Source organism: Eretmochelys imbricata, chromosome 11 (genome assembly GCF_965152235.1).
Source record: "Eretmochelys imbricata isolate rEreImb1 chromosome 11, rEreImb1.hap1, whole genome shotgun sequence".
NCBI classification, from domain to species: Eukaryota; Metazoa; Chordata; order Testudines; family Cheloniidae; genus Eretmochelys; species Eretmochelys imbricata.
In genome coordinates, this window is record NC_135582.1 from 43217067 (window position 1) to 43244474 (window position 27408).

The 27408-nt window shown below is 44.2% G+C and overlaps 1 protein-coding gene across 3 annotated transcripts in view; it reads right to left on the reverse strand.

Moving 5' to 3' along the window:
- Nucleotides 1-10710: 10710 nt before the first annotated feature.
- Nucleotides 10711-27408, reverse strand: part of LNPK (lunapark, ER junction formation factor) — an 85707-nt gene continuing 69009 nt past the window's right edge. For all 3 annotated transcript variants that reach the window (XM_077829824.1, XM_077829825.1, XM_077829823.1), the window contains one exon: nucleotides 10711-11704. In XM_077829824.1, the coding sequence (XP_077685950.1) occupies nucleotides 11505-11704 (200 nt within the window). In that variant the 3' untranslated portion in view covers nucleotides 10711-11504. The remainder of the gene's footprint in view (nucleotides 11705-27408) is intronic.

Genomic DNA, 27408 nt, shown 5'->3' on the forward strand with positions numbered 1-27408 from the left:
CTATAAGCTAACAGGGATATTGATGGCACTAATTTGGGCCTTAGACGTGGAGTCAGACAGGACGGCCATGGCAGCGGATTCCTTATCAGGGCTGCAGGCACTATACAATGGCAAGTCTGACAGCAGAAACAGTATACTTAATGAAATATTACTGCTAACAATGAATTGGCACATTTGGATAAGACCATAGGAAAAGCATGGATCCTGGTGCATGTAGGGATAGCTGGCAACAAATTGGCAGACAGACAAAAAATCCTATTAAGCATGAGATCTCCTTAAGTAAACTGGAATTTAAACACTTCTTCAAAAATGAGCTAAGGAAGGAGTGGCAAGAACTGTGGGCACATAAATGAAGAGGGAAAAATTCCATGAAGTATGCCCAATAGTTGAAAATGCTGATGTTATCCAAAGCCCTGAGAGGAAGAGTGAAATGGTTTTATTCAGAATTTTAACAGGGCATTGTGGATTAAGTAGTAATCTATTTCTAATCAACAAGCATAAGGATGGACTATAAGAAACATGTAATGTCCATAAAACGATAGGTCATCTCTTATGAAATTGTGAAGACTGGATCAGTAAAAGGAGATATTCATATGGAAAAAACTTAGAAGCCTTAAAGTAACATTTTTTTTTCTTTGTAACACCTATCCAAAATACAAGGAAAATGGCGAGTCTTCAATTCTTTAAGAATACTGGGAAATCTACAAAATCCAGAGAATGGTGGTCATAGACTCACGAAGTGAGTCTACTGCGCCACCCCTAAGAAGAAGGGACAGGGAGAGGAAGCTTAGGAAACTGCAGAGAGTGAGAAAGACTCCTGAGGGAAGAGGCAGCAGGAGAGTCTGGAAGGCAGAGCCAGAAGGCTGAGCTCCAGCCAGGGGGGAGAGACAACTGAGTTCTGTTTTGACAGCCTATTTCCACCCTGAGAGGAACAGGTGAAAGGCAAATCAAAGGGACCAGGGAAAAGAACTGCTCAAGCCCCAGGAGGGGGGCTATGGGTTCCATGAGTCAAGAGGGAAAGGTTTGGGCCTAGTGGGCCACTGGATACTGTGAGCAAGATTAAATAAGTAGATCCAACCCAGGAGGCATAATTTTATTTGAAATACTGTGGGCTGTGTAGTTCTTAAGAAGCCTAGACCAGGAGGAAACAAAGGCAAGGTGCTTCTCTGGCCATAAGGAGGCAGCTGACCATATTACATAGAACAATTGAGCTTTACTGAAATATACCAGATCTCAACAGGTAAGCAAAAACTTAACATTTTTGCAGATTGCAATCCACAGAAACTAAGAGAGAGAGGGGTATTTCAAGATAAGGCATGGTAAGGCATATCCACCTTGGTGCATTCAGAGCATGGGCTGGTAGATCCCTTTGCAATTGACTTTTTTGGGGCTCCATTTGAGCACAGAGATTCACTTTCATATGATCCACTTGTATATAAGGACTGGGGCCATAGCGAGTCTGAATTACTTTTCTGTCCAGTTGAAAAACCCCATCTGATTAAAGCTATTGTTTATAGAACATATTCTTTGAACACACAAAACTCATACTAATGCAATGTAAAGGCTATTACAGCAACATGACTGGGCCAAACTATACATATGTTGTATTTTCTATTCCTGTTTCTCCGGTGAGAGACATAGCTCAATAAATAACTGTACTAAAGCCCATACCACCATATATCCAGAATGTGTAACATAGTTGACTTAACATTGCACTAGGAGCCTTAACATTTGCATTTCCTGACATTTTATCCTAAACTAGGCAACTTCAATATTACAGAAACCACCATCAATTAAAATTTAATTGTCTTGGTGTTTTATAAAAAAAAGTTCATATGACAATATTAATAATTAAATTGCTCTAATTAGGCTTTAAATGAATTCATAGCTCATTAAAGTGAATGGGAAGAACTTTCCTCATGGAGATGAATGGGATGAGGCAGCTTAGAAGTCCAGTCTTCACTCTTCCCATTTTACCTGAGAGTTTTCTACAAATCTAGGTTAATGAAAGAGATGCATATCCATTCTCTTTGAAAATGAGAGACAACCAAATTTAGTTTTTAAGTTTAACTTTAAAATTTACATAATGCAACAAAAATGTGGAGAGACCCTAAAAATTGTGAGATCTCCTGTTTTTACAACCTCAAATTTTCTCTTATCCTGACTATTTAGAGAATTTTGCTCGATATATTTCAGCCAGCCAGTTGCAATCACCCTTGTGAAAGTTGTTCCAGCAACAGACAAAGAACAGCAGCCACTACCCCACAGTGCCTTTTGGCAAGGCAGGGAGAATACCTAATGATGTCACAAAAGGGAAGGTTTGGTTGGAAAAATATTAAGGACTTCTTACTGAGCATGCTCCCAAGCATAGCATGGGAGCTTACAATCATCTAGCCAGATATTAGAAGTTTTCTTATTTCAAATACTGTGCCTTGAAAAGGAGAGAAATGCACGTGATGGGAATTTTAGGTCAATATTAGTACATTATGTGAACGAGAGGTGTATCAGCGTCTATTAATTCTCTTTGCTGCCCTGCAGAATCTCTTTGCTGTTTTGGTATGTTCTGGAGTAAACCTGAAACACGCTAGTCTTATACTGGTGGCAGGCCTTATGCTGAATAAAAAGCATGTTAGGATTAGAAATAGTATTTTATTTTTTCTGGATACGAATAAAGAACCTGATTATAAAATGTTATTATATAAGCCAGAGATGATTTAGGTTTCGCAGTGTTGCCAACTCAGGAATTTTATCATGAGTCTTCAGAAACTTCATTTTTTTTTTTAAAACTGTCCTAATATTTTGGGGTCTATCTGACCTTACTGTGCACAAAAGTGTAAAGAATTTTCATGCCAAACCTGTGCACCTTCATACTTTAAAAGTATTCTCAAATGAGGATGAAATAAATCTTTCCACACTGGTTTTATCATCCTACCTGCTGTGGTTTTTGTGCAGCAAACAAAGTCACTGAACAGGAAATGAGATCAGTTCGACCCCTCAATATTAGTCAATAGGGAAAATGAAAGTACTACACTTCCAAGGTTCTTTGGAGGTCTCTTGGACTCCAAACAAGTACAAACATTTAAATAAAACATGATAGGCAAACCACTGTCTCAGACGCAGACTTTAACGCTAGATGGGACCATCATGATCATCTAGTTCAGGGGTGGGCAAACTTTTTAGCCTGAGGGCCACATTGGGTAATAGAAATTGTATGGTGGGCCATGAATGCTCACAGAATTGGGGTTGGGGTGCGGGAGGGGGAGAGGGCTCTGGTTGGGGGTTGCAGGCTCTGGGGCAGGGTTGAGGATGAGGAGTTTGGGGTATAGGAGGGTGCTCTGGGCTGGGATCGAGGGTTTCGGAGGAGGATCAGGGATGCAGGTTCTGGCTGGGGGTATGGGCTCTGGGGTGGGGCTGGGGATGAGGAGTGTGGGGTGCAGGAGGGTGCTCTGTGATGGAATCGAGGGGTTTGGAGAGTGGGAGGGGGATCAGGGCTGGGGCAGCGGGTTGGGGCGCAGGGAGAGGCTCAGGGGTGCAGGCTCTGAGCAGCACTTACCTCAAGCGGCTCCCAGAAGCCGTGGCATGTTCCTTCTCTGGCTCAGGCATTGAGCAACCCCTGACCCTCGGAGCAGGGCCATACCGTGGCTTCCAGGAGCCGCGTGGTGCAGCCCCCCACCTGGCTCCCCAGTGGGAGCTCACGGGCCAGCTTAAAATGGCTTGTGGGTTGGATCCTGCCAGAGGCCTGTAGTTTGCCCACCCCGATCTAATTTGATCTCCTGCACATTGCAAGCCACAGATCACCACCTATCCAATCCTGTAATAGACCCATAACCTCTGGATGAGTTACTGGAGTCCTCAAATCATGATTTAAAGACTTCAAGTTACAGAGAATCCACCAATTACATTAGTTTCAAGCTGAAAGTGACCCATGCCCCATGCTTCAAAGGAAGGTGAACGCCCCTTCCCCCTGCGGTCTCTGCCAATCTGACCTGGGGGGAAATTCCTTCCTGATCCCAAATATGGTGATCAGTTAGACCCTAAGCATGTGGGCAAGACCCACCAGCAAGACCCCAAACACATACAAACATTTAAATAAAACATGATAGTCAAACCACTGTCTCTTCTTTCTTTAAGTATTCTCAAGCTATGATGAGGACAACCAGTTAGTATTGGTTTTGTCTGTATAGCTGTTGTACTTTTAGTGTAGCAAAAACGTCACTCAAAAGATATTTGGGTCAGTTAGATCCCAAATTAATTAGTGTAGGTATTCATAGATACTAAGGTCAGAAGGGACCATTATGATCATCTCGTCCGACCTCCTGCACAATGCTGGCCACAGAATCTCACCCACCCACTCCTGCGAAAAACCTCTCACCTATGTCTGAGCTATTGAAGTCCTCAAATTGTGGTTTAAAGACTTCAAGGAGCAGAGAATCCTCCAGCAAGTGACCCGTGCCCCATGCTACAGAGGAAGGCGAAAAACCTCCAGGGCCTCTTCCAATCTGCCCTGGAGGAAAATTCCTTCCCGACCCCAAATATGGCGATCAGCTAAACCCTGAGCATATGGCCAAGATTCACCAGCCAGATACCCAGGAAAGAATTTTCTGTAGTAACTCAGATCCCACCCCATCTAACATCCCATCACAGGCCATTAGGCCTATTTACCATGAATATTTAAAGATCAATTAATTACCAAAATCATGTTATCCCATCATCTGATAGACATTATAAAAACTATGCTTTTTGTTTTGTTTTTTAAATGCACCAAAACGATCTTGGGGGACTGTGAGACTCCTCTCACAACACTTGACTCATGTATCATCACAATTTTTCAGCAAATTGAGTTTCTTTGAAGATAAGCCTGTCAAACTGAGTTTCTGGGAAGCCTACACTTGCTATGAAGAGCTTCTGGGGAAGCCACAATTGTCAGATACATTTTCTGGCAAGCCCACACTTGACAGCTGCTGTTGCTGGGGCAAAGACTCGTTGCATTGCACATGCACGCTGCAAGTCCGAATGCATACAGCGTTGGATTTTGTTGAATTACACACAGCACAATAAATCTCTGAGTAATAAATCTCAGTGACCCAGATACCAAAATGGTGAAACCACTGGTGCAGGTAAGGAACATTGCAGCCGTGCCTCAGGCTTCCAGGGAAGCAGCATCTAGTGTGCTGATTACTGAACCAGCACCTAAGAAACCAGAAGATGTTACATCTGTTCCAGAGAATGAGACAGAAAAATGCATCAAAAACGTTCAAAGTAAAACCTGTGTACGTTCAGAACATGTCACGTATTTGCTCCATTTGTTCACAGTAGTAGGCCATTTATTGCCACTTTGCTGTTGCTATCTATTTTCATTGTCTAAACATGGGGTCAATTAGACAACACCACCTGTATAGCGTATAGCATTTTTAAAATGCGTTTGATCATGGGGCCTCTCTTGCTCTCTTCTTAATTCGGGGTGTTCCCTCTTCATGACTTGGCCCTATGGCCAGGTCACTGTACAGTCCTCCCCTTCTGGGGTAACACACTTTCCAGACCAGCTGTCTGGTGGTATTTCCAATGCTCCTGTGCCTGCTAGGGGAACCCCCTGCCTGCTACACTGGGTTCCATTCCAGGGACCCTATAACAAGCAAGCAATGTCTGCACACAGTCCTGCCTCTTACTGCTGTTTCCCTGTGCTTCTTCCTACCTTGCCCTCTCAGGTTATCTTTCACTACAACTCTTTTGGGTTGACCCTTCTTCCAGGGCTAGAACCCCAGTGCTTATTCTCCCTCTTGGGTTTTCTCCTCCCTTTCTCTCTGCTCCCAGAGCGTCGCTTCAGACTCTCTCCCTGCAGCCTCCTTCTGCTGCAAACACTTCCCAGGCACTTTTGCTGGCAGCATGAAGGAATGACTGCGCAAATTATTCAGAGGTGATGCCACTGGTACACGGGTAACGTACAGTACTAAGACGACACAGGATATGTCTACACTGTAATTAAACACATGCAGCTGACTCGGGCTCATGAGACTTGCAATGTAGATGTTCGGGCTCAGCCTGGAGCCTGGGTTCTGAGACTCCATGAAGGGAGAGGGTCTCAGGAACCTGAGCTCCAGCCTGAGCCCGAATGTCTACGCCACAACTTTACAACCTTGCAGCCCAAGTCAGCTGCAGGTGTTTAATTGCAGCGTAGATATACCCACAGGGCCCCTCTTTTATCCCTGTAAGATAAAATAACTCCTCCTTATAAGTTATTTTTTAACTTTAAACACATGAATGAGTTCCGATTTTCTTTCAGGATTCCCATTTTATAGAGATCAGAAATAACTGCATGATGGCAGCAACTGAAATTATATTTTTTATGAAATAAAATATTTAAATTACAAAATGAAGGGGGTACAGAGCCAAACACATTGAAGGAGAGGTAGCTGTGTTTTTTTTGACACCTGAAATTTACATCAGAACACCACAGCAATAAGGACTGTGGCCTAATTACTTTTTGGTATTGAATTTTTTCTTAAAAGTTTTCAAACAGCCAAAAGCAATGTTTGAGCTTGTTTTTTCAATGAAAACCCAAAAACTTTAATTAAAAATTGGTATTTCCCTTGCAAATACCAGTTTTGATGAAAAAGCCATTTTTCTTCAAAAAAATTAAAATGATAAATTTCAACCAACTCTACTTTTTATAAATATACCTCCAACCTTCAGTTCAATGGACTGGCTGTGCATGCAGCCCTAACAATTACTATTTTTCAAATGGTTCTAGGACACACGATAAGTGCTCCATGAGAACATGCACCTGCAAGAGGCAATTCTCAAAGGAACTAAGTACTTTGCATGCAGGGACCTAAACTCATGTAATTTTAACTTCTGAAACACTAACACCATTCACCTGTTGGCCATTCCACTCGTGAGACCTGTAACCAAAGTGCAAACAAAACCTTACCCGTAACAGTGCTAAAGGAGGCTAGAGAAAATGTATGGTCTCAACTTGGTTAGTTAATTTGTTATAATGCCTTGAGATTCCTTTCTGAAAAGTAAACTTTGCATATACAAGCCACTGAAATACAAAGTAATGCTGCAGTTATAGGTATGTACTTCTTCCAAGATAACACTCTTGCATTTTTAGTTCACTTTCAGCCAAATGGTTCCCATAACACTTTACAAAAAATTGATATTTTAGGATGGGAAATTTAGCGTGTTGAACATTTTACTAGTAAGATGTATGTGTATCCCCCTTAGCACTTTGCTTGGATACTGTATCCCTTTTCTCCACCCTCTGGTCTGAGACCGTACATTCTTAAGACAGAGACAGTGTGTCTTTTTTGGGAGCACATTTTGGATACCAGCATGGACTAAATCAATATCTGCATATTGTGTACACGTGCTAGTGAAACAATGTGAAGCCAGTCACATAACAAACATTGAATTTATTATGTTCTTTTGATGACCTCATCTGCACTCTGCCCACTGGGCATACTTCTAACAATCCATGAGCATCTTAAGGTGGCTGCAATTAACATGTTCCATAAAAATATTTCCCATTTCTCCCAAATATGGGGCTTCAAGTTCAAGTTTGAGATCTTTTAACCATGAAGGTAAAAAAATTGCATACTATTGAAAACTGAAGATGACCAGCTTTCAAATGAAACTACTTCTGTCTCTCACTTGTTAAGATATGAAACCTAAAATCATGTTTACCAGAAAAGTAGACTGTTTTTTGAGATAATTTAATCTATCCTCCTGGGGTCATAGAATATCAGGGTTGGAAGGGACCTCAGGAGGTCATCTAGTCCAACCCCCTGCTCAAAGCAGGACCAATCCCCAACTAAAACATCCTTTGTCAAGCTTGACCTTAAAAACCTCAAAGGAAGGAGATTCCACCACCTCCCTAGGTAATGCATTCCAGTGCTTCACCACCCTCCTAGTGAAAAAGTCTTTCCTAATATCAAACCTAAACCTCTCCAACTGCAACTTGAGACCATTACACCTTGTTCTGTCAATTGGTGTACAACTGGACTCAACAGAAACTGGTTTTGCAGACAAAAAGACATGAAAAATGTTGTTTGCAGCATAGTTGTAGCCGTGTTGGCCCCAAGATATGAGAGAGACAAGGTAGGTGAGACATCTTTTATTGGACAAACTTCTGTTGGTGGACAGAACAAGCTTTCAAGCTTCATACAGCTCTTCCTCAGGTCTGGAGAGGGTAGCAGAGTGTCCGAACTAAATACAAGGTGGGACAGATTGTTAAGCATACGGGGTTCTCACATGCTGTAGGAGACCACTTAAAATGAAGTGGAAAAATGCACCATAAAACTAACAATATACATCAATGATATTTTAATCCTCTGGACAGATGACCTGAACTCCCTCAGACTTCCAACACAACTTCAACAACCACCACCCATCCGATGAACTCTCTGAAATACTCCCACTCTAGCACTAACTTCTTGGACACCACAATCAGCTTCAGCAATGGAACACTACACACAACTATATACAAGAAACCCATGGATCACCACATTAATTGCCATAGATCCAGTGACCACCCCAGATACACCAAGATATTTTATCTACAGACAGGCACTGAGAATTTGCTCCAAAGAGGAAATCTGGGATACACACCTAAACTCACTAAAAATCACCTCCACCACACAAGGACTCGCCCACCAGAGAAGTAGATTATATCATGGAATGGGCCACCCAAATACCCTGGGAGAACCTGCTTCAATACATAAAAAACCCACTGACTGCACACCCCTAGTTGTCACCTACCACCCCAAACTAGAACCCATATGGGGTATCAAATAATTACAATCCATACTTGATGGGGACCACTTCCTGAAAGAAATCTTTTCCAAACCTCCTCTTGTAGCCTTCAAACAACTGCCCACCAATCTGCCAAGTTCATCATCAGAAGCAAGCTCCCTACAGACTAGGGCATACCAACTCAAAGTGGAACCAAACCCTACCAGCACAACAGACACAAAACCTGCAAGCCTGGACACAAAAACTGCTAGGAGGATTAATCACTCCCCGGCAAAACACACCTTTAAGGAGCCATGGGTCCTACACATGCCTATCACAACATGTACCTCATTCAGTGTATCAAATGCCCCAGCCACTATGTGGGTGAAACCACACAATCACTGAGCTCTCAAATGAACTCACACAATAAAAATGACAAAAGACATAAAAGACAAACACCCCATCACCAGTGGGTGAACACTTTTCACAAAACGGTCACTCCATGTCTGATCTCTTAGTTCTCATCCTCAAAAGAAACCTGCACATCATCTTCAAAAGAGAGCCTGGAAATTTAAATTCATAACTCTGCTGGACTCTAAAAAACATGGACCTAACAGAGGCACTGTCTGCATGGCTCATCACAACAATTTGTAATATGCACTACTGCCTGCTAACCCTTAATTGTCCACTTCATTTTAAGTTGTCTCCTATAGCATGCATGAACCCCTTATGCCTAACAATCTGTCCCGACTTCTATTTAATTTGGACACTCTAGTTACCTTCCCCAGACCTGAAGAAGAACTCAAAAGCTTGCTCCTTCCACAAACAGTAACTGGTTCCATAAAAGATATTACCTCATGAAAATATTAATATTTTAACAATACTTGAAAATATTTTTTCTGTGCAATGAGGCACATGCAGAGCACATGATGGTGCGGAAGAGATTTGACTGACAATTGTTTGGCATGACCTGTATTACTCTGTATCAGACACACATGGTTTATTCAGGCCATCCCAAACATGTCAATAAGACTTCTAATATAAGAGAATACATAATAGTCATACATTCTGCATACACAAACCAATGAAACATCACCACCTCAAGGGTGAAATGTGACATCAGCTTAACAGTGTAAAGCAACTAATTACAACTCCAAGGATAATTTTAGGCAAGTAGAATATAACTAACCAATATGGAAATTGTTTAGGGTAATGTGGATTGAAGTCCTTTTTGCAAGTAGTACATGGAATTTTTAAAGACCACCAACTCCCAGGATTTCTGTTTTACATGCCACTCTTAGGAGGGCAGCTCCAGCAGCAGAACCACTCAACTGTGCTTCAGGGTTTTGTTTATTTGTTTCTAAAACATAATGGCAGCTCTGCAGTAATTAGCTAGGTGGAAACAACTAAGGCCCTGTCTATACTACCGGGGTAAGTTGACCTAAATTACGCTACTCTAGCTAAGTGAATAACGTAGCTGGAGTAGATGTAGCTTAGGTCGACTTACTGTGGTGTCTACGCCACTCTGCATTGATGGGAGACGCTCTCCCATCGACCTACCTTACCCTTCTCAGGGAGCTGGAGAACCGGAGTCGACTGGAGAGCACTCTGTGGTCGATTTAGTAGGTCATCACTAGACCCTCTAAATCGACCCCGCTGCATCAATTGCCACAGCGTCGATCCCTGGTAAGCGTAGACATGGCCTTAGTAATTCAATGTGCTGTTAACCAAAAAAAACCCTGGAATTGTAAAATTAGGCACATTTAGAAAACAGCGAAATGTACTAACATAACTCTACAAAAAGCTTCTAGGTTAATTACCAACCCAGTTCAATTCTACCAAACAAGTCACATAGGTACTAAAGTACATGCTCTTTATAAAGCAAACTGACGTATTCCTTCAAGAGTCTCCATAAACTGTTATAGTTGCTATATAGCACATAAAGTTTTCTCATGAGTTCTGGAAAATACAAAGCAAATATTGCTGCTAGATAGTCTTTATTTTCCTTTAACAAAATACACAAAGGCACAACATTCACTTATATATCGTCATTATTATACACGTATAAATAACGCTCAGTATTCAAGTACAATCAAGTGCAGAGACTTCCTATACTGTATGTAAACACAAACTAATTTTGTATATCATGTGCCTTTGGCCCATCTGCAACATAGGTAATGCCAAAGGAGTTACCATACAGCTTAGTGATGTTTAAATGCATTCTGTCAAAAAAGTTAAGACAATGACTAAGCTGTTACAGTTATGACATTTCCATACTGCTTAAGCTGAATGCCTAAAGACATTTTAGCATGTAAACATCTAGATATTTAAAAGTCACTCAATCCATTTTAATGGGTAAACATTAAAAAAAATCCTAAAAGTTCACAAAACCAAAACTCCACTTGACAAGTTGTTGCCAATTACTGCAGCTTATGTTCAATAACCTAAAACTTAGTATGCATTTGATTAAGTGTATGGAAAATAAACCTGTAGGTAAATTTTAGTTTTCAAATATACAAATCTAAACTAAAGCGACCTGTAATTATGTTAGACTTCAACCAGCTGCACATTCTGCAGTGCATTAGCTCACTGAAAGAATACATGCTTAATTTTCAATATCCAGTAGTGCACATAGTTTCGACGTACTGTGGTAGTGAGGCAGTCTGAGCTCAAGAGAGATTTTAAATTATACCTTTTTTGAAAAGCCCACCTGAAGAGTAACAACTTGCATGAACAAAGCTAAAAGAACTAGCTACAGAAGGCACTTGAAGTACTTATTCTGCTTCCAGGACAGGCTCATCACTTTGTTCAGTTGGAACAGCAGAATCGATTTTTGTAACTGAAGGTTCATTTTCATTTGTTGTTTCTTCTTTAACACCCTCTTCAGATAATTCAACCCCTTGCTGCTCAGTACTCGATGCCTCACCATCTATCTGGTCTGCCTCAATAATACGTGTAACTTGTTCTATGGGTTCTGAGAAAAAATAAAATCATTAAATTAATCATTTGATCACTTCCAGAAATACTGAATATACAGTTCACATTTGTAAAGAAGTGTGGGAAACTTACACTTGAACATTTTCTAATCACACGTTTAGAGTACTGTCACCGTATAAAAGTTCTTTATAAATACCAGGACCAACTTGCAATGGGTTGATATTTCTCTAATGGTAAGGCCAAAAGTAAGAATTTGCAGAGTTTTGTTGTGGGGAGAGAAAAGTAGACAATGGGTGGAAGAGATATTGAAAATTTGAAGCTATCAAGGCAGGCATTTATATATTCGAGCGTATTTGATATAAGATTACACACAAGAACATTATTATAAAATTGCAGAAACTTAAGCACTCAAAAGTTAAGTATCAGAATTAAGGTTTCCTATGCAACCTTAATTCAGTACCCTTGTGCATATGCATTATGATATAGTCTTTAATTACATGTTCACATACCATTTTTTCCCCACAGGACCCCTGCATCATTCTATGGACAAGACAGACTGAATCAGAACTGTGCAATGAAGGAAGCTGTTTGTAGGACCCCTTGCAGCTTCTGCAAGAGATGAGGCAGTTCAACCTGAGTTGACTAGTTTGTGATTTTTACATGTTCACATACCATTTTTTCCACAGGACCCCTGACTCATCTCTTGTAGAAGCTGAAAGGTGTGTAATATTTATAGTACTGGAGGTAGAGGGGTTTAGGTCTGCCGATAACTACAGGCCCAACCCCTCAACTACAGGGGAGGAGCCAATGAGCCCAGACTACAGTGGATTTCTGGGGACAACAAATGAAAAAAAACGGGCACAGAAGTGACATCAGAGGTAAAGAATAAGAGCTCCAGAGAGAGACACAAAGCAGAGAACCCCAGACAGCACTCATTGCTCCTCTAAGGAGTTTAGGGAGTCAGTGGACACTGCCCAGAGGAACTCTGTCCAAAGACGTGAGTGGAAAAGGGACCAAAAATAGGCCCCATGGTCACAGAGCACCCCTCTGTCTAGCTTCCTCCTCCTGGAATGATGGATGACCATCTTGGCCAGCACCAGGAGGAGGTTGATGAGGAGATCCTGCAACTTTGTGGGGCCACAGATGCAGTGTGCATAGATCAAGAGGTGTGGGGAAAAATGTGGCCAGAACCTCAGCAAGAGGCTCTGGAGGAGCCAGAAGAGGGGCTGCAACCTGATGTACCCACAGAGATGTGCACCAGGGTCTTCTTCTCATTGCAGAAGGGACGGGCATCAGGGGATTTCGTGAACTGCACCAAGTACATGCCTGTGCTCACAGCCACCAACTGAAATGCCTGGCAGGCTGTGGGACCAAAGTGGAATACAGGCTGGCCCACCAGGGTTCCTCACCCTCCTCTGGTGGCAGCAGGTCCTGCCACTTGGCGTCAGGGCAGGACACAAAGGTGAGGATGTGGATAGTATAAAGCACGAGGACATACAGATGTTCTCTGGGCAAGGTTTGGAGGCAGACTAGCTGGATGTTGTGCAGTTGGCTCAGGTGGCATTTTAGGAGTGGCTGGGGAGGCTCGCAGGATAAGGATCCAATGATGAGTTTTGGAGGGAAGCATCCTCCTGCAGGACTCACTCGAGAAAAGCAAGAGAAGCAGGAAACAAGGCTGCCCTCAGTTCCTGGAGTGCACAAGAGGAAATGTGCAGGATGGAAAGCCCCATGTGCTGGCCAGTAGTTGCAGGGTCCACCTGGCCCCTCTGATCAGAGTCCAGGTGTGTAATGAATGAGACAGGAGATGCAGGAAGAGAAAGGGTGGTCTCACAGTTAAGAATGCTGCCCTGGAAAACACTGCATTCTATCCCAGCCTCTACACACAGTTCCTGTATGGTGTGAGGCAAGTCACTTAAACCAACTTTTCACAGGTGGTCTCTCATTGTGTGTTCTTTATTTTCTGTATGCCCAACTTGAGATCCAGATTGGAATCTGATTTGCAAGAAGACTGAGCACTCACAGCTGCAACTGAAGTCAGAGCTGTACTCTCATCATATGAGCTGTTAAATTCTCTGAAAAATCAGATCCTAGTCAGTTCAAGTTGAGCACTGAAAGTTAAGGTCAGAAGTGTCCACTAATCTCCAAGCTTCCCATCCTTAAAATGGGGATATCACTACCCTCTCATCTCTCACAAGCGTTACGAAGATACATTAATGTTTGTGATGTACGCAGATACTATAGTGATGAGCGCCACAGAAAGGCCCCCGGGGCAAATTAATAATTTTGTCTTCACAGGAGAGTTTCAATACCATGCAGTAAAGGCATGGGGACACTAACTGAACAATGAGGAGGAAATAAAATATTTAATACTTCTCATTAGCTGGGCATCATTTAACCTGCACACTGAATGAGGCAGGGGGTCCTCTGGACAAAACTATATGTGATCATGTAATAAGGCTATCACAAGGGAGAAAATTAAAGTTGGACAGACAACCTTAATTCTGGCATTTCCTAACTTCTGAGGAAGTTATTATATTATTAAAATATTAATTTTAATGTGTTTTTTTAAAAAAATATAATTGACTAGGTCTTTAAGAACACAAGTTATAAAAATAAATTCCATTATATGGCATCATACTGACACTCATGAGGTTCACCGGCAGGGATGGAATCTTTAAAGCCACTCCACTGATCTCTGCAACTTGAGCTAATGTTGTAAATGGTAGCCGTAGAAGGTTGTCGTCCTCTACACGGATCAGCACCAGAGTGGTAGGACACACTGACAGGGGGGTTCACATATATTTGGTGACAGAAAAGGAATGGGGAGATTCAGGCATCTTGGGTTCCATTCCAGGGTCTAGAGGGGAGTGTGATCTAGTGGGCACAGGCTTCTGCACATTCTTTTCAGCTTGACTCCTGCTCTGTTCCCTCTAACCAGTCCCTGTCTAGTCTCTTCCCCACCCATCTCATCATCCCAGCCTCATTCTCCTTACCTCACCAGTCTCAGCCTCCACTCCTCTGGCTTCTCATCCCAACCCCAGTTTCCTGGACCAGACAGTCTGTTTCATCTCCCAGATCCTCAGTCAGTCACTCTGCTCCTCCTTGGCCTCCAGTCCTTCCCGCCCGCACTGGTTTTCTAATCCCAATTATTTTCCCCAGACTCCTCATCTAGTTTGTCTCTCTTACCTCCACCCCACTCCCTGGCTCCTTGTTCCAGTCTCAGACTCCCAACTCCTAGTCAGATTTTCTTTCATGCCTTACTTCAGTCCCAGTCTCAGACTCCTTGTTCCAATCTACTCCGTTCCTTGCCCAGTTCTTATCCTCTCTGCATTCAAGTCAGATAGCTTTCTCCTCCCTGGGCTCTTCCCCCAGGGTGGGTGGGTGGGAGTGCCATTGAAAGCACAGGAGAGACACCTTTCCCCTGCTATCAGTTCCAGTGCCCAGCCGCACCATAGCCTGGAGATTTTTAGCAGCTCAACCAAGAAGTCTGAGCATGTGTGAACTGCAATTTTTCAAAAGCTTATAGCAGCCAAATTTGGGTGGATTTTCAAAGGGAAAACAAAAGGCACATTCTTGGTACAGAGACCACTCCCCTGCCAAATTTCAAGCCCCTGAACTGAAGCATAGGGGCACACTAGAGGTCTCAAAAGAAGATTCCAAGAATATGAAAAAATAAGTGAAAAGTAAGTTTTTATTAATTAAAAATAATTCTGGCAAAGGGCTGAACTGTTTGGGCTGAAACTTTCAAAAAATATTCAGCCTGAGGAGACACTATGCATAAAAAAATTTCAGCATAAATGCTTAAAAGTTGGCAAAGTTGTATGCAACTAAAAACAGGATCTTATAACAGCTCCACCTATTGTGTAACAAACTCCAATGTTTAAAGCTTTCATGTGCAAGTACAAGGATTTAATGTTACATCATAACAAATTGGTTATGATTAATGTAAATGTCTAAAGTAATTTAGATCTCAGTAACACAATTTAAATGCTAGTAAAAACTGTAATTATAGAGGGATAAAACTCTGAAAATTAAATTGAAAAGGACAAAATATTACAATACAAATCTCTTATTTCATTGAAGTCTTTGAGTATTAGGGAAATACACCTACATATATCGGTCTTACACACAACTGTTGTAGACTGCTTAAGACAGATTTTAATATGTCAAAGCCATTACCATATTATAACACTTAACAAAACCTGATTCCAACAGCCATGCATTTCTTAACATCCTTGCTTAATGTTTAGTATTAAACAAAAGCATGTAAACAGAGCCTTCTTCACAGTCAGCTAATGAAGTCAGGAGTCCTACCTTTACAGTAGGGAATGTTTCCTACAACAACCAGTGAGCTCACAATATTATAATTTCACAGTTTGTCTAGGAAGGTAGGTATGAGAAAGTTTACAAAAAATCATGTAATAAGTAAATACCAAGTGTAAAGTGTATGATCTAACATGCAACTTGTTTTTTTTTTTTTTTTTTAAGCAGCTGTGGTAGCAACACATGAAACCAGATTCTTAGATTGAGTGTGGGGAGGAACAGCAGGAGGAAGGAGAGTGGAAAAAGAAGAGAACAGAGAAAAAGACACTCACCTTTGTAACTGTTGTTCTTCGAGATGTGTTGCTCATATCCATTCCAATTAGGTGCGTGCGCACTGCGTGCATGGCCGTCGGAGAATTTTTACTCTAGCAACACCCGGTGGGTCAGCTGTGGAGCCCCCTGGAGTGGCGCCTTCATGATGCTGGATATATACCCCAGCCGACCTAGCACCCCCTCAGTTCCTTCTTGCCGGCTACTCTGACAGAGGGGAAGAAGTGCGAGTTTGAAATGGATATGAGCAACACACTCGAAGAACAAGTTACAAAGGTTAAGTAACCGTCTTTTCTTCTTCTAGTGCTTGCTCATATCAATTCCAATTAGGTGACTCCCAAGCCTTACCTAGGCAGTGGGGTCGGAGTGAAGTACTGTGGATTGCAGGACCACTCTACCAAACGCTGCATCATCTCTGGCTTGTCGGACGATGGCATAGTGTGAAGCAAACGTATGTACTGAAGACCAAGTAGTGGCTCTGCAGATCTCCTGGATTGGCACCTGGGCCAGGGAAGCCCCTGAGTCCTTGTGGAGAGAGCGGTGAGGGGTGGGGTTGGAACACCGGCCAGATTATAGCAAACATGGATACACGATGCGATCCAAGAAGACATCCGCTGAGAGGAGACTGGGAGGCCCTTCATCCGGTCCGCCACCGCAACGAAGAGCTGGGTCGTTTTCTTGAATGGCTTCGTACACTCTGTGTAGAAGGCAAGGGCCCTATGAACATCAAGGGAGTGTAGCCGCTGCTTCTGACTACTGGCGTGCGGTTTTGTACAAAAAACCAGGAGGAAAATGTTCTGGTTGATATGGAAGGTCGATACCACCTTGGGAAGAAAGGCAGGGTGAGGTCGCAGCTGCACCTTATCCTTTTGGAAGATTGTGTACGGTGGTTCCGAGGTAAGAGCCCTAAGTTCGGAGACATGCCTCGTTGACGGGATAGCAATGAGGAAAGCCGTTTTCCAAGAGAGGTATAGGAGGGAACAGGTGGCCAACGGCTTGAACAGGGGCCCCATAAGCCTGGAAAGGATGAGGTTAAGGTCCCACATGGGGACTGGCTGCCATACCTGCAGGTAGAGATGGTCCAGGCCCTTAAGGAACCTACAGACCATGGGGTTGGCAAAGACAGATTGGCCATTCGCTCCCAGGTGGAAAGCCGAGATGGCTGCCAGGTGAACTCTGATGGATGATATCTCCAAGCCCTGCTGTTTCAGCCTCAGGAGATAGTCCAAAATGAGAGACATGGATGCTTGGAGGTGGGGGCGTGCCACGGTGAGTGCACGAGCATGAGAATTGCTTCCACTTCGCCATATATGTGGCCCTAGTGGAAGGTTTCCTGCTACCCAACAGAACTTGCTGCACCAAATGAGAACAGAGGAGTTCTGAATGGCTCGGCCATGCAGCATCCACACCGTGAGGTGGAGGGATCATAGGTCGGGGTGACAGAGGCGGCCGTGATCCTGAGTGATCAGGTCTGGAAAAAGGGGCAGCGGCACTGGGCATCCACAGAGATCTCCAACAGTGTGGTATACCAATGTTGCCTGGGCCACGCTGCGGTGATCAGAAACGGCAGCGTCCTGTCCCTGCGCACCTTGAGCAGTACTTTATGTGCCAGGGGAAACGGCAGAAAGGCGTAAAACAATCGGCTCGTCCACGGGAATAGGAAGGTATCTGTGAGAGCCTGGGGAGCAACCTTGGAGGGAGCAAAACGCCAGGCATTTCCGATTGCTCCAAGAGGCAAACAGGTCGACCTGAGGAAACCCCTACTTTAGGAAGATGGAGTGGATGACATCCAAATGAAATGGCCACTCGTGGTGGTCCGCCAACATGTTCTGGACTCCTGGGAGAAAAGACGCCACTAGGTGAATGGAGTGGGCTATGCAGGACTCCCACAATCGAATGGCCTCCTGACAGAAGGGAGGAATGAGCAGCCCCTTGCTTATTGATGTAGAACATGGCTGTGGCGTTGTCTGTGAGGACTGCCACACAATGACCATGCAACCGCTCCTGGAAGGCCTGACAACCCAGACGTACTGCCATCAGCTCCCACACGTTGATGAGAGAGAGCTCGGATGGGGCCTATAGTCCCTGCATCTGATGTCCCTGAGAAGGACACCCCATCCCAGGGCTGATGTGTCCGTGATGAGGGACAAGGAGGGCTGAGGAAGGGGACTCCTTTGCATACTGTCTTGGGGTCTAGCCACCAGTGGAGGGAGGCCAGGACCCTCTTCGGGATGGTGACCACCAGGTTCAGGCTGTCTCGACCTGGGCGATAGACTGATGCCAGCCAGGCTTGAAGCAGGCAGAGCTGTAGTCTGGCATGCCTAGTCACATATGTGCAGGAAGTCATGTGTCCTAGAACACTCAAGCATGTTCTTGCCATCGAGGTGGGAAGCTTTGAAGGCTCTGGATAAGGCTTGCCAAAGCTTGGAAACGAGCGTCCAGCAGGAGGGCTCGCGCTCGCATGGAGTCCAGGACCACCCCGATGAATTTTATTCTCTGGGTCGGTTCTAGCGTCGACTTCGCTACGTTGAGAAGGAGGCCTACTCGACAAAACGTGTCCGTGACCAATTGAAGGTGGGACTGTACCTGTTCTTTGGTACGACCTCGGATGAGCCAGTCGTTGAGATACGGGTATACCTGTATCCGTCGTCGACGAAGGACGGCCATACATTTGGTGAACACCTGGGGGGCCGTAGAGAGGCCGAATGGAAGGACCGTGAACGGTTAGTGTTTGCGATTGACCATGAAGAGGATGAAACGTCTGTATGCTGGATGGATCGCTATGTGGAAATATGCGTCCTTCATGTTGATGGTGGCGTACCAGTCTCCAGGGAAGGTATAATGGTGCCCAAGGAGACCATGCGAAACTTCAACTTTACCATGAATTTGTTGAGTCCGTGCAGGTCCAGGATAGGCTGAAGCCCGCCCTTTGCCTTGGGGGATTAGGAAATAACGGGAGGAAACCCCCCTGCCCCTTAGCTCCCTTAGAACCCTCTCGATTGCCCCCATGGCAAGGAGTATCTGAACCTTCTGAATGAGGAGTTGCTTGCTTGTGAGGGGGTCCCTGAAGAGGGACAGGGAGGGAGGGTGGGGAGAAAGAAAATTGGAGAGAGTATCCCCTTTCCACCATGTGAAGAACCCAATGGTCTGTGGTTATGAGGGACCAAGCACGGTGGAAACGAGATAAACGATTCAAGAAGGGTGGGGTAGGATCCGGAACGAGGTCCAGTACATCATCCTCTGGCGTCCCTTCAAAAGTTTTGCTTAGAACCTGCTGAGGGCTTGGAAGGGCCCTGGCCCTGCCTGGATTGGTGGTTGGACGGCTTCCTCCTGCCATTACAACCCCATCTCCTATAAAAATCCTGCCTTGGCCAAGAAGGGGGATAGGAGCGCTGAGGCTGAGGTTTAAAGGGCTTCCGCTGGGTAGCCGGCGTGTGCATGCCCAGCGACCTCATTATGGCCCTTGAGTCTTTGAGGCTCTGAAGCCTTGAGTCTGTCTTGTCCAAAAACATGCCCTCTCCATCAAAGGGGAGATCCTGCAACATTTGCTGAAGCTCCGGTGGTAACCCAGAAGCTTGCAGCCAAGAGATACACCTCATTGCGATCCCTGAAGAGAGGGTCCGAGCGGCAGAGTCTGTGGTGTCGAAGGAGGCCTGCAATGAGGTCCACGCCACCCTTTTGCCTTCTTCCACCAGGGCCCCAAACTCTTCTCTGGACTCCGGAGGTACCAGCTCCTTGAACTTCATCATGGAGTTCAAAGAGTTAATATTGTATCGGCTCAGGAGCGCCTGCTGGTTCACGATCTGGAGCTGAAGACCCCCCGAGGAACAGACTTTGCACCCAAACAGATAGAGGTGCTTGGCCTCTTTTGACTTGGGCACTGGGGCTTGCTGACCATGCCACTCCTCATTCACTGAGGCCACCACCAGTGAACAAGGCTGTGGGTGACTGTAGAGACAGTCATATTCCTTGTAGGGGACGAAATACTTCTGCTCAACCCCTTTAGCAGTCGGGGGAATGGACGCGGGCATTTGCCAGATTGTTCTGGCCGTGGTCTGAATGGTCCGGATGAGTGGTAGGCCCACCCTAGATGGAGCCTCTGCGGACAAAATGTCAACCACAGGGTCCTCCACCTCTATAACCTCCTCTGCTTGGAGGTTCATATTCCACGCCACTCTGCGCAAAAGGTCCCGGTGGGCATGGAAGTCTATTGGAGGGGGACCCGATATAGCAGTTCCCGCCACCGCCTCATCGGGTGAGGATGAGGAGGCCGCCACGGGAGGAAGAGGATCATCTGGAGCCCTAAGCCCGCGACCTCGGTGTCCGGACCAGGAACTGGACCTAGAGGAGGGCCTGGAGCCGGGAAGGACGACACCACAGTCTCCATGCTTCCAGGAGCAGGACAGCTGGTGGTGGCCTCTTGCACTCATGGCTCAGACGGGGCTGAACGAGAAGCCCCAGATGGAGCACCCTGGGCCTGGTGGTATGCCCAGGGCATCCAAAAGGGCCATTGAGTGGACCCTTGAGCAGAACCTTGCTCCTGTGTCTGCCAGTGTCCAGCCCGAGTCCAGGCAGCTGTGATCCAAGTGGCGGCAGTCTGAGAAACTCGACCCTGCCTCTGACTCTGAAGAACAAGAGGCGGAACGCGATGGCCACAGTGGTGCAGAGTGGGTCTGCGCAGAGTCACATTGATGAGACGATGGAGAGCGGTACCGCAAAGCTAGAGATCGGTGCCGTGATGGTGGAGAGTGGTACTGTGACGCCGGGGAGCAGTGCCGGGACCTGGACCTAGGTCGCGACGATGACTGGCATTGGGAGCAACGTTTGAATCAGGATCTACTCCCGGACGGTGACTGGTGTATGGAGCGGTGTTGGGAACGGTGCAGGGAGTCAGAGTGGTACCGCGAGTACGACTAGCGCCGCGGCTCAACTGACGGTACCGGTGGGTGAATAAGAGCCAGCATGCCCCGGAATGGTGCCATACAAACAGGTGCCGGTGCCTTGGTCTGCTGAGGGGATGCCGACACTGTCATGGCAATCAGATCCCTTGCAGCCACAAAGATATCTGGAGTAGACAGCAACTGGACCTCAACCACGCTGAGAGTCGGGGAGTCCAGTCGCACCGGACTCAACGGTTCCCTTCTCGATGCTGGAGTCAATGGTGCAGAAGCCGCCACTTGTGCCCTGGGTGCTTGGCTGTAGAACTCGGCTCTATAAACAGATCCAGGGAGGGTGGCACCTGCTGAGGTGGGCCAACCTTTTCCGGTTTGTGGTGCCACTTCTGGCCAGGCGAGTGGGAGCGGTGCTGGACCGATGATGTCGGTTGCAATGCCGGGGAACGTCGGTGCCGCGGGTCTCTATCAGAGTCCAACCGCGGTGCCATTCCTACCGCTGTTGCTGGGGCGCTGCGCACCAAAGCACTCGGTGCCAGGAGCTATGTTAAGCAAAAGTCCTGCTCCTTCTTAGTCTGGGGACGAAACCCCTTGCAGATCCTGCACTTGTCTGCTTGATGAGACTCCCGCAGACACTTCAGGCAAGAGTCATGGGGGTCATCCATTGGCATGGGCTTAGAGCAGGAACTGCAGGGCTTAAAGCCTGGAGCCTTGGGCATGAGCCTAAGCAAAAGATGGGAAGGAGGGAAAACCGCTTCCATCCCCACTAATACAAACAACTATACTATAACTATTAACAAACTGTGTAGGAAAAACGCTAGGGAGAGTGGAGAGCAGCAAAGCCAAGCTCCACAATTCCAGTGACCGTCACGTAAGAAGGAACTGAGGGGGCGCTGGGTCAGCTGGGGTATATATCCAGCACCATGAAGGCGCCACTCCAGGGGGCTCCACAGCTGACTCACCGGGTGTTGCTAGGGTAAAAATTCTCTCACGACCGTGCACATGGTGTGCACATACCTAATTGGAATCAATATGAGCAAGCACTCTAAGAAGAACAACCCATTGCCTATTCTCTAAAATTCTGAAGCAAGAGACTTTTGTAACACTTCTGCAGCAGTGATAGCATCCAGCCACCTGTAATTTTACACTCAAGGAATCCATCACTAGCAGCAGAATTTCAAGAATCCTGGCTTTTCATAATTCTGTTCACAAAGCCTCAGACACAAGAGAATTAAACCCTTTCTGAACTAGAAAAATCAGTATGTGATTAAATGGTTTCAAATTCAAGAATTCTCTGAAAATCTGCGTTATCAAAAGTGAAACAAGTTTATTCAGTTCAGCCTAGCACTCCACAGAATGTCAATTCTGTATGACAAGAATGGAACAGCAGAATTAGAGTTCAGGGATATACATAAAAGCTGTGTGAACAAGTTACTGTATACAAAAACTTTTCTGCATTGTACCACACTTTAGCCACTATTAACAACATTTCACTCTAAATAATAAAGGTCATCCCAAAAGTTTCAAGTTAGAGTCCAGGGATTCACATTTTACTCACTAAGAGTGAAGTGTGACACAGGAAGATATTTGAAAGTTTTCATCTAGTTACACACAAAGCAAAATAACTGTTTTCAATGCAGAATGCCAGGTTTCAGTTTTATAGACCACACGTGACATCAGCATTGTGTCATATAGTCAACTCCACTGTGTTGCATTTAGATTGAATGAGGTTTGCCAGTCAACCAAAGTGCACATTTTGGGGAGCTATATGAAGTCCCTTTATTAAGTAAATTTTAAATGTTCAGAAGAACCAACCACCTGTTAAATAAGGATTACTGGGTTAAATCAACCCTTCAACTCCCAACTTTAAAGAGTCTCATGCCCAGACTTGCAAACTACAGAACCGTTACTAGTAGTAAAAGCATGAGAGGCAGTGCATGCATCACCTAGTCTGGAAACATTCTGTAACAGAGGAATAAGACAGACAGACCGACTGACTCTCTCTAATAATTTCTTTAGTTGTTCCTTCCATTGGCAGAAGTGATCTCAGAACCTCCATTTGCTCCTTTGCATTGGGCAAACTCATTGTTATTTTTATTATTCTTAGTACAATGCAGGATAGCTTAGGAGTTGACAAAAGCAACCAAAGGTCTTAAAGTAACTCAAGTTTTTGCCCTTTATATGAATTTTCTCTAAGACTAGGTTTCCTTCTCTACCTTAGCAGACCCAGTGAAATAATCTGACTTTTAAAATGTGCACTAGTGAGATACGCACTTTCCAGTGTCTCAAATACCTGCCTGAGGGATATTTGTCTCACACGTATTCTGTGTGCGTGGCTTCTATACCATGAGGAAGGAAGGAATACATGCATTTTAGTTTTTCTTGAAGGAGAAAGCCTAACATTTACACAGCACTTGCATCCATATGCCCGTGACAGTTCTGCCAAAGAGGTAGATCAGCGCTCCTCAACAAGTCAGGCTGAACTGAGTAAAAGGGTCAACAACTTAGGACATTTTTACACTGAAAAAAAAATCATATTAGAAGTAACTGAATCCAAGAAAATATGATTAATCTCCTCAGTCCTCTGTGCCAGTGTCAGGAGGTCTGAAAAAAAAACCACAAAAAAGACATACGGGGGCAGAAATGCTTTTCTTCCAAAGAAAATAACATGGGTTTAAGAAATGGTGCCCTAGTGCTATTCCCTAACAGAGCTAGAGGATATTAAGCCTTACTGGTTAAGAGACAAGCCAATTCTTTGCCAACAAAGTTTGCTTTCAGATCCAGTTTCTTGAACAGTCATTCTGAGCGGTCATTCAAACCGAGCTAAATTTATTCCCCTATAGTAGATACTATGTCTCTGCTGCAAGTATCTCAAAAAACATATCTGACATTTGAACCAGTGTCTATTCTTCTGGAGCATCTGGTAGGTAGCCAAACAATGGGGTCAACACTTAGTCTTAAAGACATGCATGGTTGTCTGCTGAACTTCAGTCTACAATTCTGAAGCTCCCTTTTGAAGGGTAGGACTTTTTTACAGCTAAAATAGATGAGCCTGGAAAAATAAAAAGTATCAGATCATCTGCCACATTGGCCTATCGCCTGGCCTGCCCCAACTGCCATTAAAAAAAAACTTTGAACACCTTTTTGTTTCTAGTAGTCCCCTTGTGGAAGATGGTCTTCATAATCTCAAAACATGAGATACCCAAACAACAGTCAGATCAGCAGTTTAGGAACGGTCAGATGTGCAGTAATCCCCTCCTGCTTGATGTGCAGTGAGGACTGTCCTCAGCTATAACTTAGCATCTGCTTTTAGCACAGCTGTTTTCTGAGAGTGAGGAGGTCTTGAGACCATTTGTCAACCAGCTGCAGGAAAGGAAAGTGTATTTAAGCAAGCCTAGTTGCTGCTTCTACTACCTGTAGATTGCAGGTACTCTAGCTAAGCCAAAGCTTGAGAATTCAGCTGTTTTTGCCTATCGGTCCTCTGGTTCATAGGCCAAAATGAATCAAGTATTGGACAAAAGTTATCTGTTCCTTTAACAAAACGGGCTTAGTGGGATACAGTTCGAATGAAACACTGTATTATGAAAAAAAATTAAACTATTTTATGCTGTGGAAAAGAGCTCTCTATAATACTTAACTATATTCTAGCTTTCCTTATCCTAAAATGTAAATCACTTCAGACAAAAAAAGCTTTAATTTCTTTTGCACTTCTGTTTTGAACTTGTAACTCGGAAAGCATGTCTTGCACTGTTCAGTCTTTTGATTGATCACTTTAACAACCTCAGAATTGTTGTATACAGTGGATTATTTTTTTCCAGTTGGATATTTTTGGAACCCTATACAAATATCACTGTCCTTGTTTTATTTTAATGTGCTAAACTATGTAGCTTTATCATTCGACTTATGTTTTCTTTTAATCAACTGTTGGCTTAGGTTTAGGTGGAATTAAATTAGGGAATCATACTGGAAAATGCCACTTACTGGTGGTAGTTTAAGGTTTGGAAAGTACTATGGGTTAAAGTGCAAGTTCAACACTATTATATCTTCTATGTCTGTCCATGCAATGTGGTTCTTGTATTCAAATTAACAATCTTAAGATAGGCTAGGGAACCTAGAGCCCATATGAAACTCCTTGACTTACTCTACCTTTCTGTATTATTTGTTGCAATATTTTCCAGCACTGCAATCACCTTTGATTGATGGGTCTTGGAAGTTAAAGTTTACATTGAGTTAATGGCATATCAAAACTTAACCTCCTTTCCGGGATCTTTCTTATAACAAGTTTCTAATGGAAAACTCATGTCCCTGTCAGACAGAAGCCATGGAACTAGAGCCAGAGCTTTATTGGGGCAGAAGTTTTACTCCAACTATCCTCAGAGAAAGAAGTTTCTGTCCCATTCTTGACAACTGCAAATGGAAAAAACTGACAAACAGAAGTTTAGGATGGCTTCTCAGTAGCTACTATGGCTTATCTGCTTTCTCCCATCCCTTAGTAAACTGACTCATTTTTATATCCCAATTTATAATCCTATCAACCCTTGGAACACTTGTAAAACTCATCAGAACCATACATGTTCCTTTCAGACACATTAGCACTACTACAAAGACTACTGCTTTCTTCTTCAGCCTTACACTATTTTTCCTAAGGATGACATGGCTTTAAATCCTCAAGATACATTTTTGCATCCAAGGGGGTCAGAGACTTCTACATAAATCAATGTATTTTGCTTCCACTGTTTCTTCCAAGACATGATCTCCATGGGGAGAGATTAGCTATATCTGTTAAAATGACTATTTTGTTTTATTTAAAAACTCAAATTTAAAAGACTGTCCATTTGGGGCTATGGGTGCCTTCACTGTCAGCTAAAAGCACAATACAAAAGCCAATTACAAAAATAAAATAAAAATAGCAGAATTCTTCTACACACCAGTCACTAGTCAGCATATTACATATTATCTGCCAAACAAAAAGCCTACAATCACAGCTCGGTCTAAATGTCAACTCAGAGGAACTTTGTAGGATGCTTAGGTCAGATCTGAGTTACTTTAGAATGAAGCTGTGTACCACCGGGCCGGGGGGAGGAAGATGCTTTCCCAAAGGACTTCACAGAGAATGCCTTGCCAGAAGCCTGTTCTCTAAAGGTTCAAATTGAGTACCTACGCAGATCTCAAATTGTGGCAGTATGGCATAAAGAGACAGGAAGGTCCTTGGCCATTTAGGGCCTTGTAGGTCAAAACCAACACCATAAACTCTGCATGGAAGCCAATAGGCACCCAGTGCAGATTCTGGAGCACAGGTGTCACACGTGCGCCACGAGATACCACATTTATGAAGCATGCTGATGTATCATGCATTAATGTCAGCTTCCAAACAAATGTTAAGTATGACCACCTTGAAGAGCATATTACAGTAGTAAAAAGTACAGGCAACAAAAATATGAAACAAGGACAAGGTCAGCATCAGAGAGAGGACTGCCATCTCCTGATCAAACAGAGAGGAAAAAAAGTCCTTATCACTGCCACTTGTTGATCATACAAAAGCAGCTGGTAATCTAATCAGACCACCAAACTACAAACTTTGGTTACAAGTTTTGTAGATTCACACTCAGTCAGGGGTACTGCTAACTTCCGCCAGCTTGTCTGCTTCCTTACTGCAACTCACCATTCACTACCTGAGTCTTCTCAGGATTGAGTCTCAATCAGCTCACTCTCATTGCACCCAGACACTAGGAAAAACACTGAATCATACTCTCTGGATTGGTGAGATATAAAGTTGGCAAAAAGAAAAGGAGTAATTGTGGCACCTTAGAGACTAACTAATTTATTTAAGCATAAGCTTTCGTGAACTACAGCTCACTTCATCGGATGCATTCGGCTGTAGCTCACGAAAGCTTATGCTCAAATAAATTTCTTAGTCTCTAAGGTGCCACAAATACTCCTTTTCTTTTTGTGAATAAAGCCTAACACGGCTGCTACTCTGAAACCTGTCATATAAAGTTGGGTGTCACTAACTCTAGCAGCCCCATATATGCAATGAAGAGGGATTAGAAAGTAGATCCTTGTGGTATGCCATGACAGTCCTGGTGAGGGGGTGCGGGGGAGGGAGGGAAGAGCAAATCCAATACTATTCTCCATGGTCTATCAGGAACAAACAAAACAAACTAAGGCAATGAAGTGCAGCCCTGTCCATTCCCTTCAGAGATCCCGGGCATGTTCAACATCACCTCATGATTTAAGGTACCAAAAAGCTGATTGA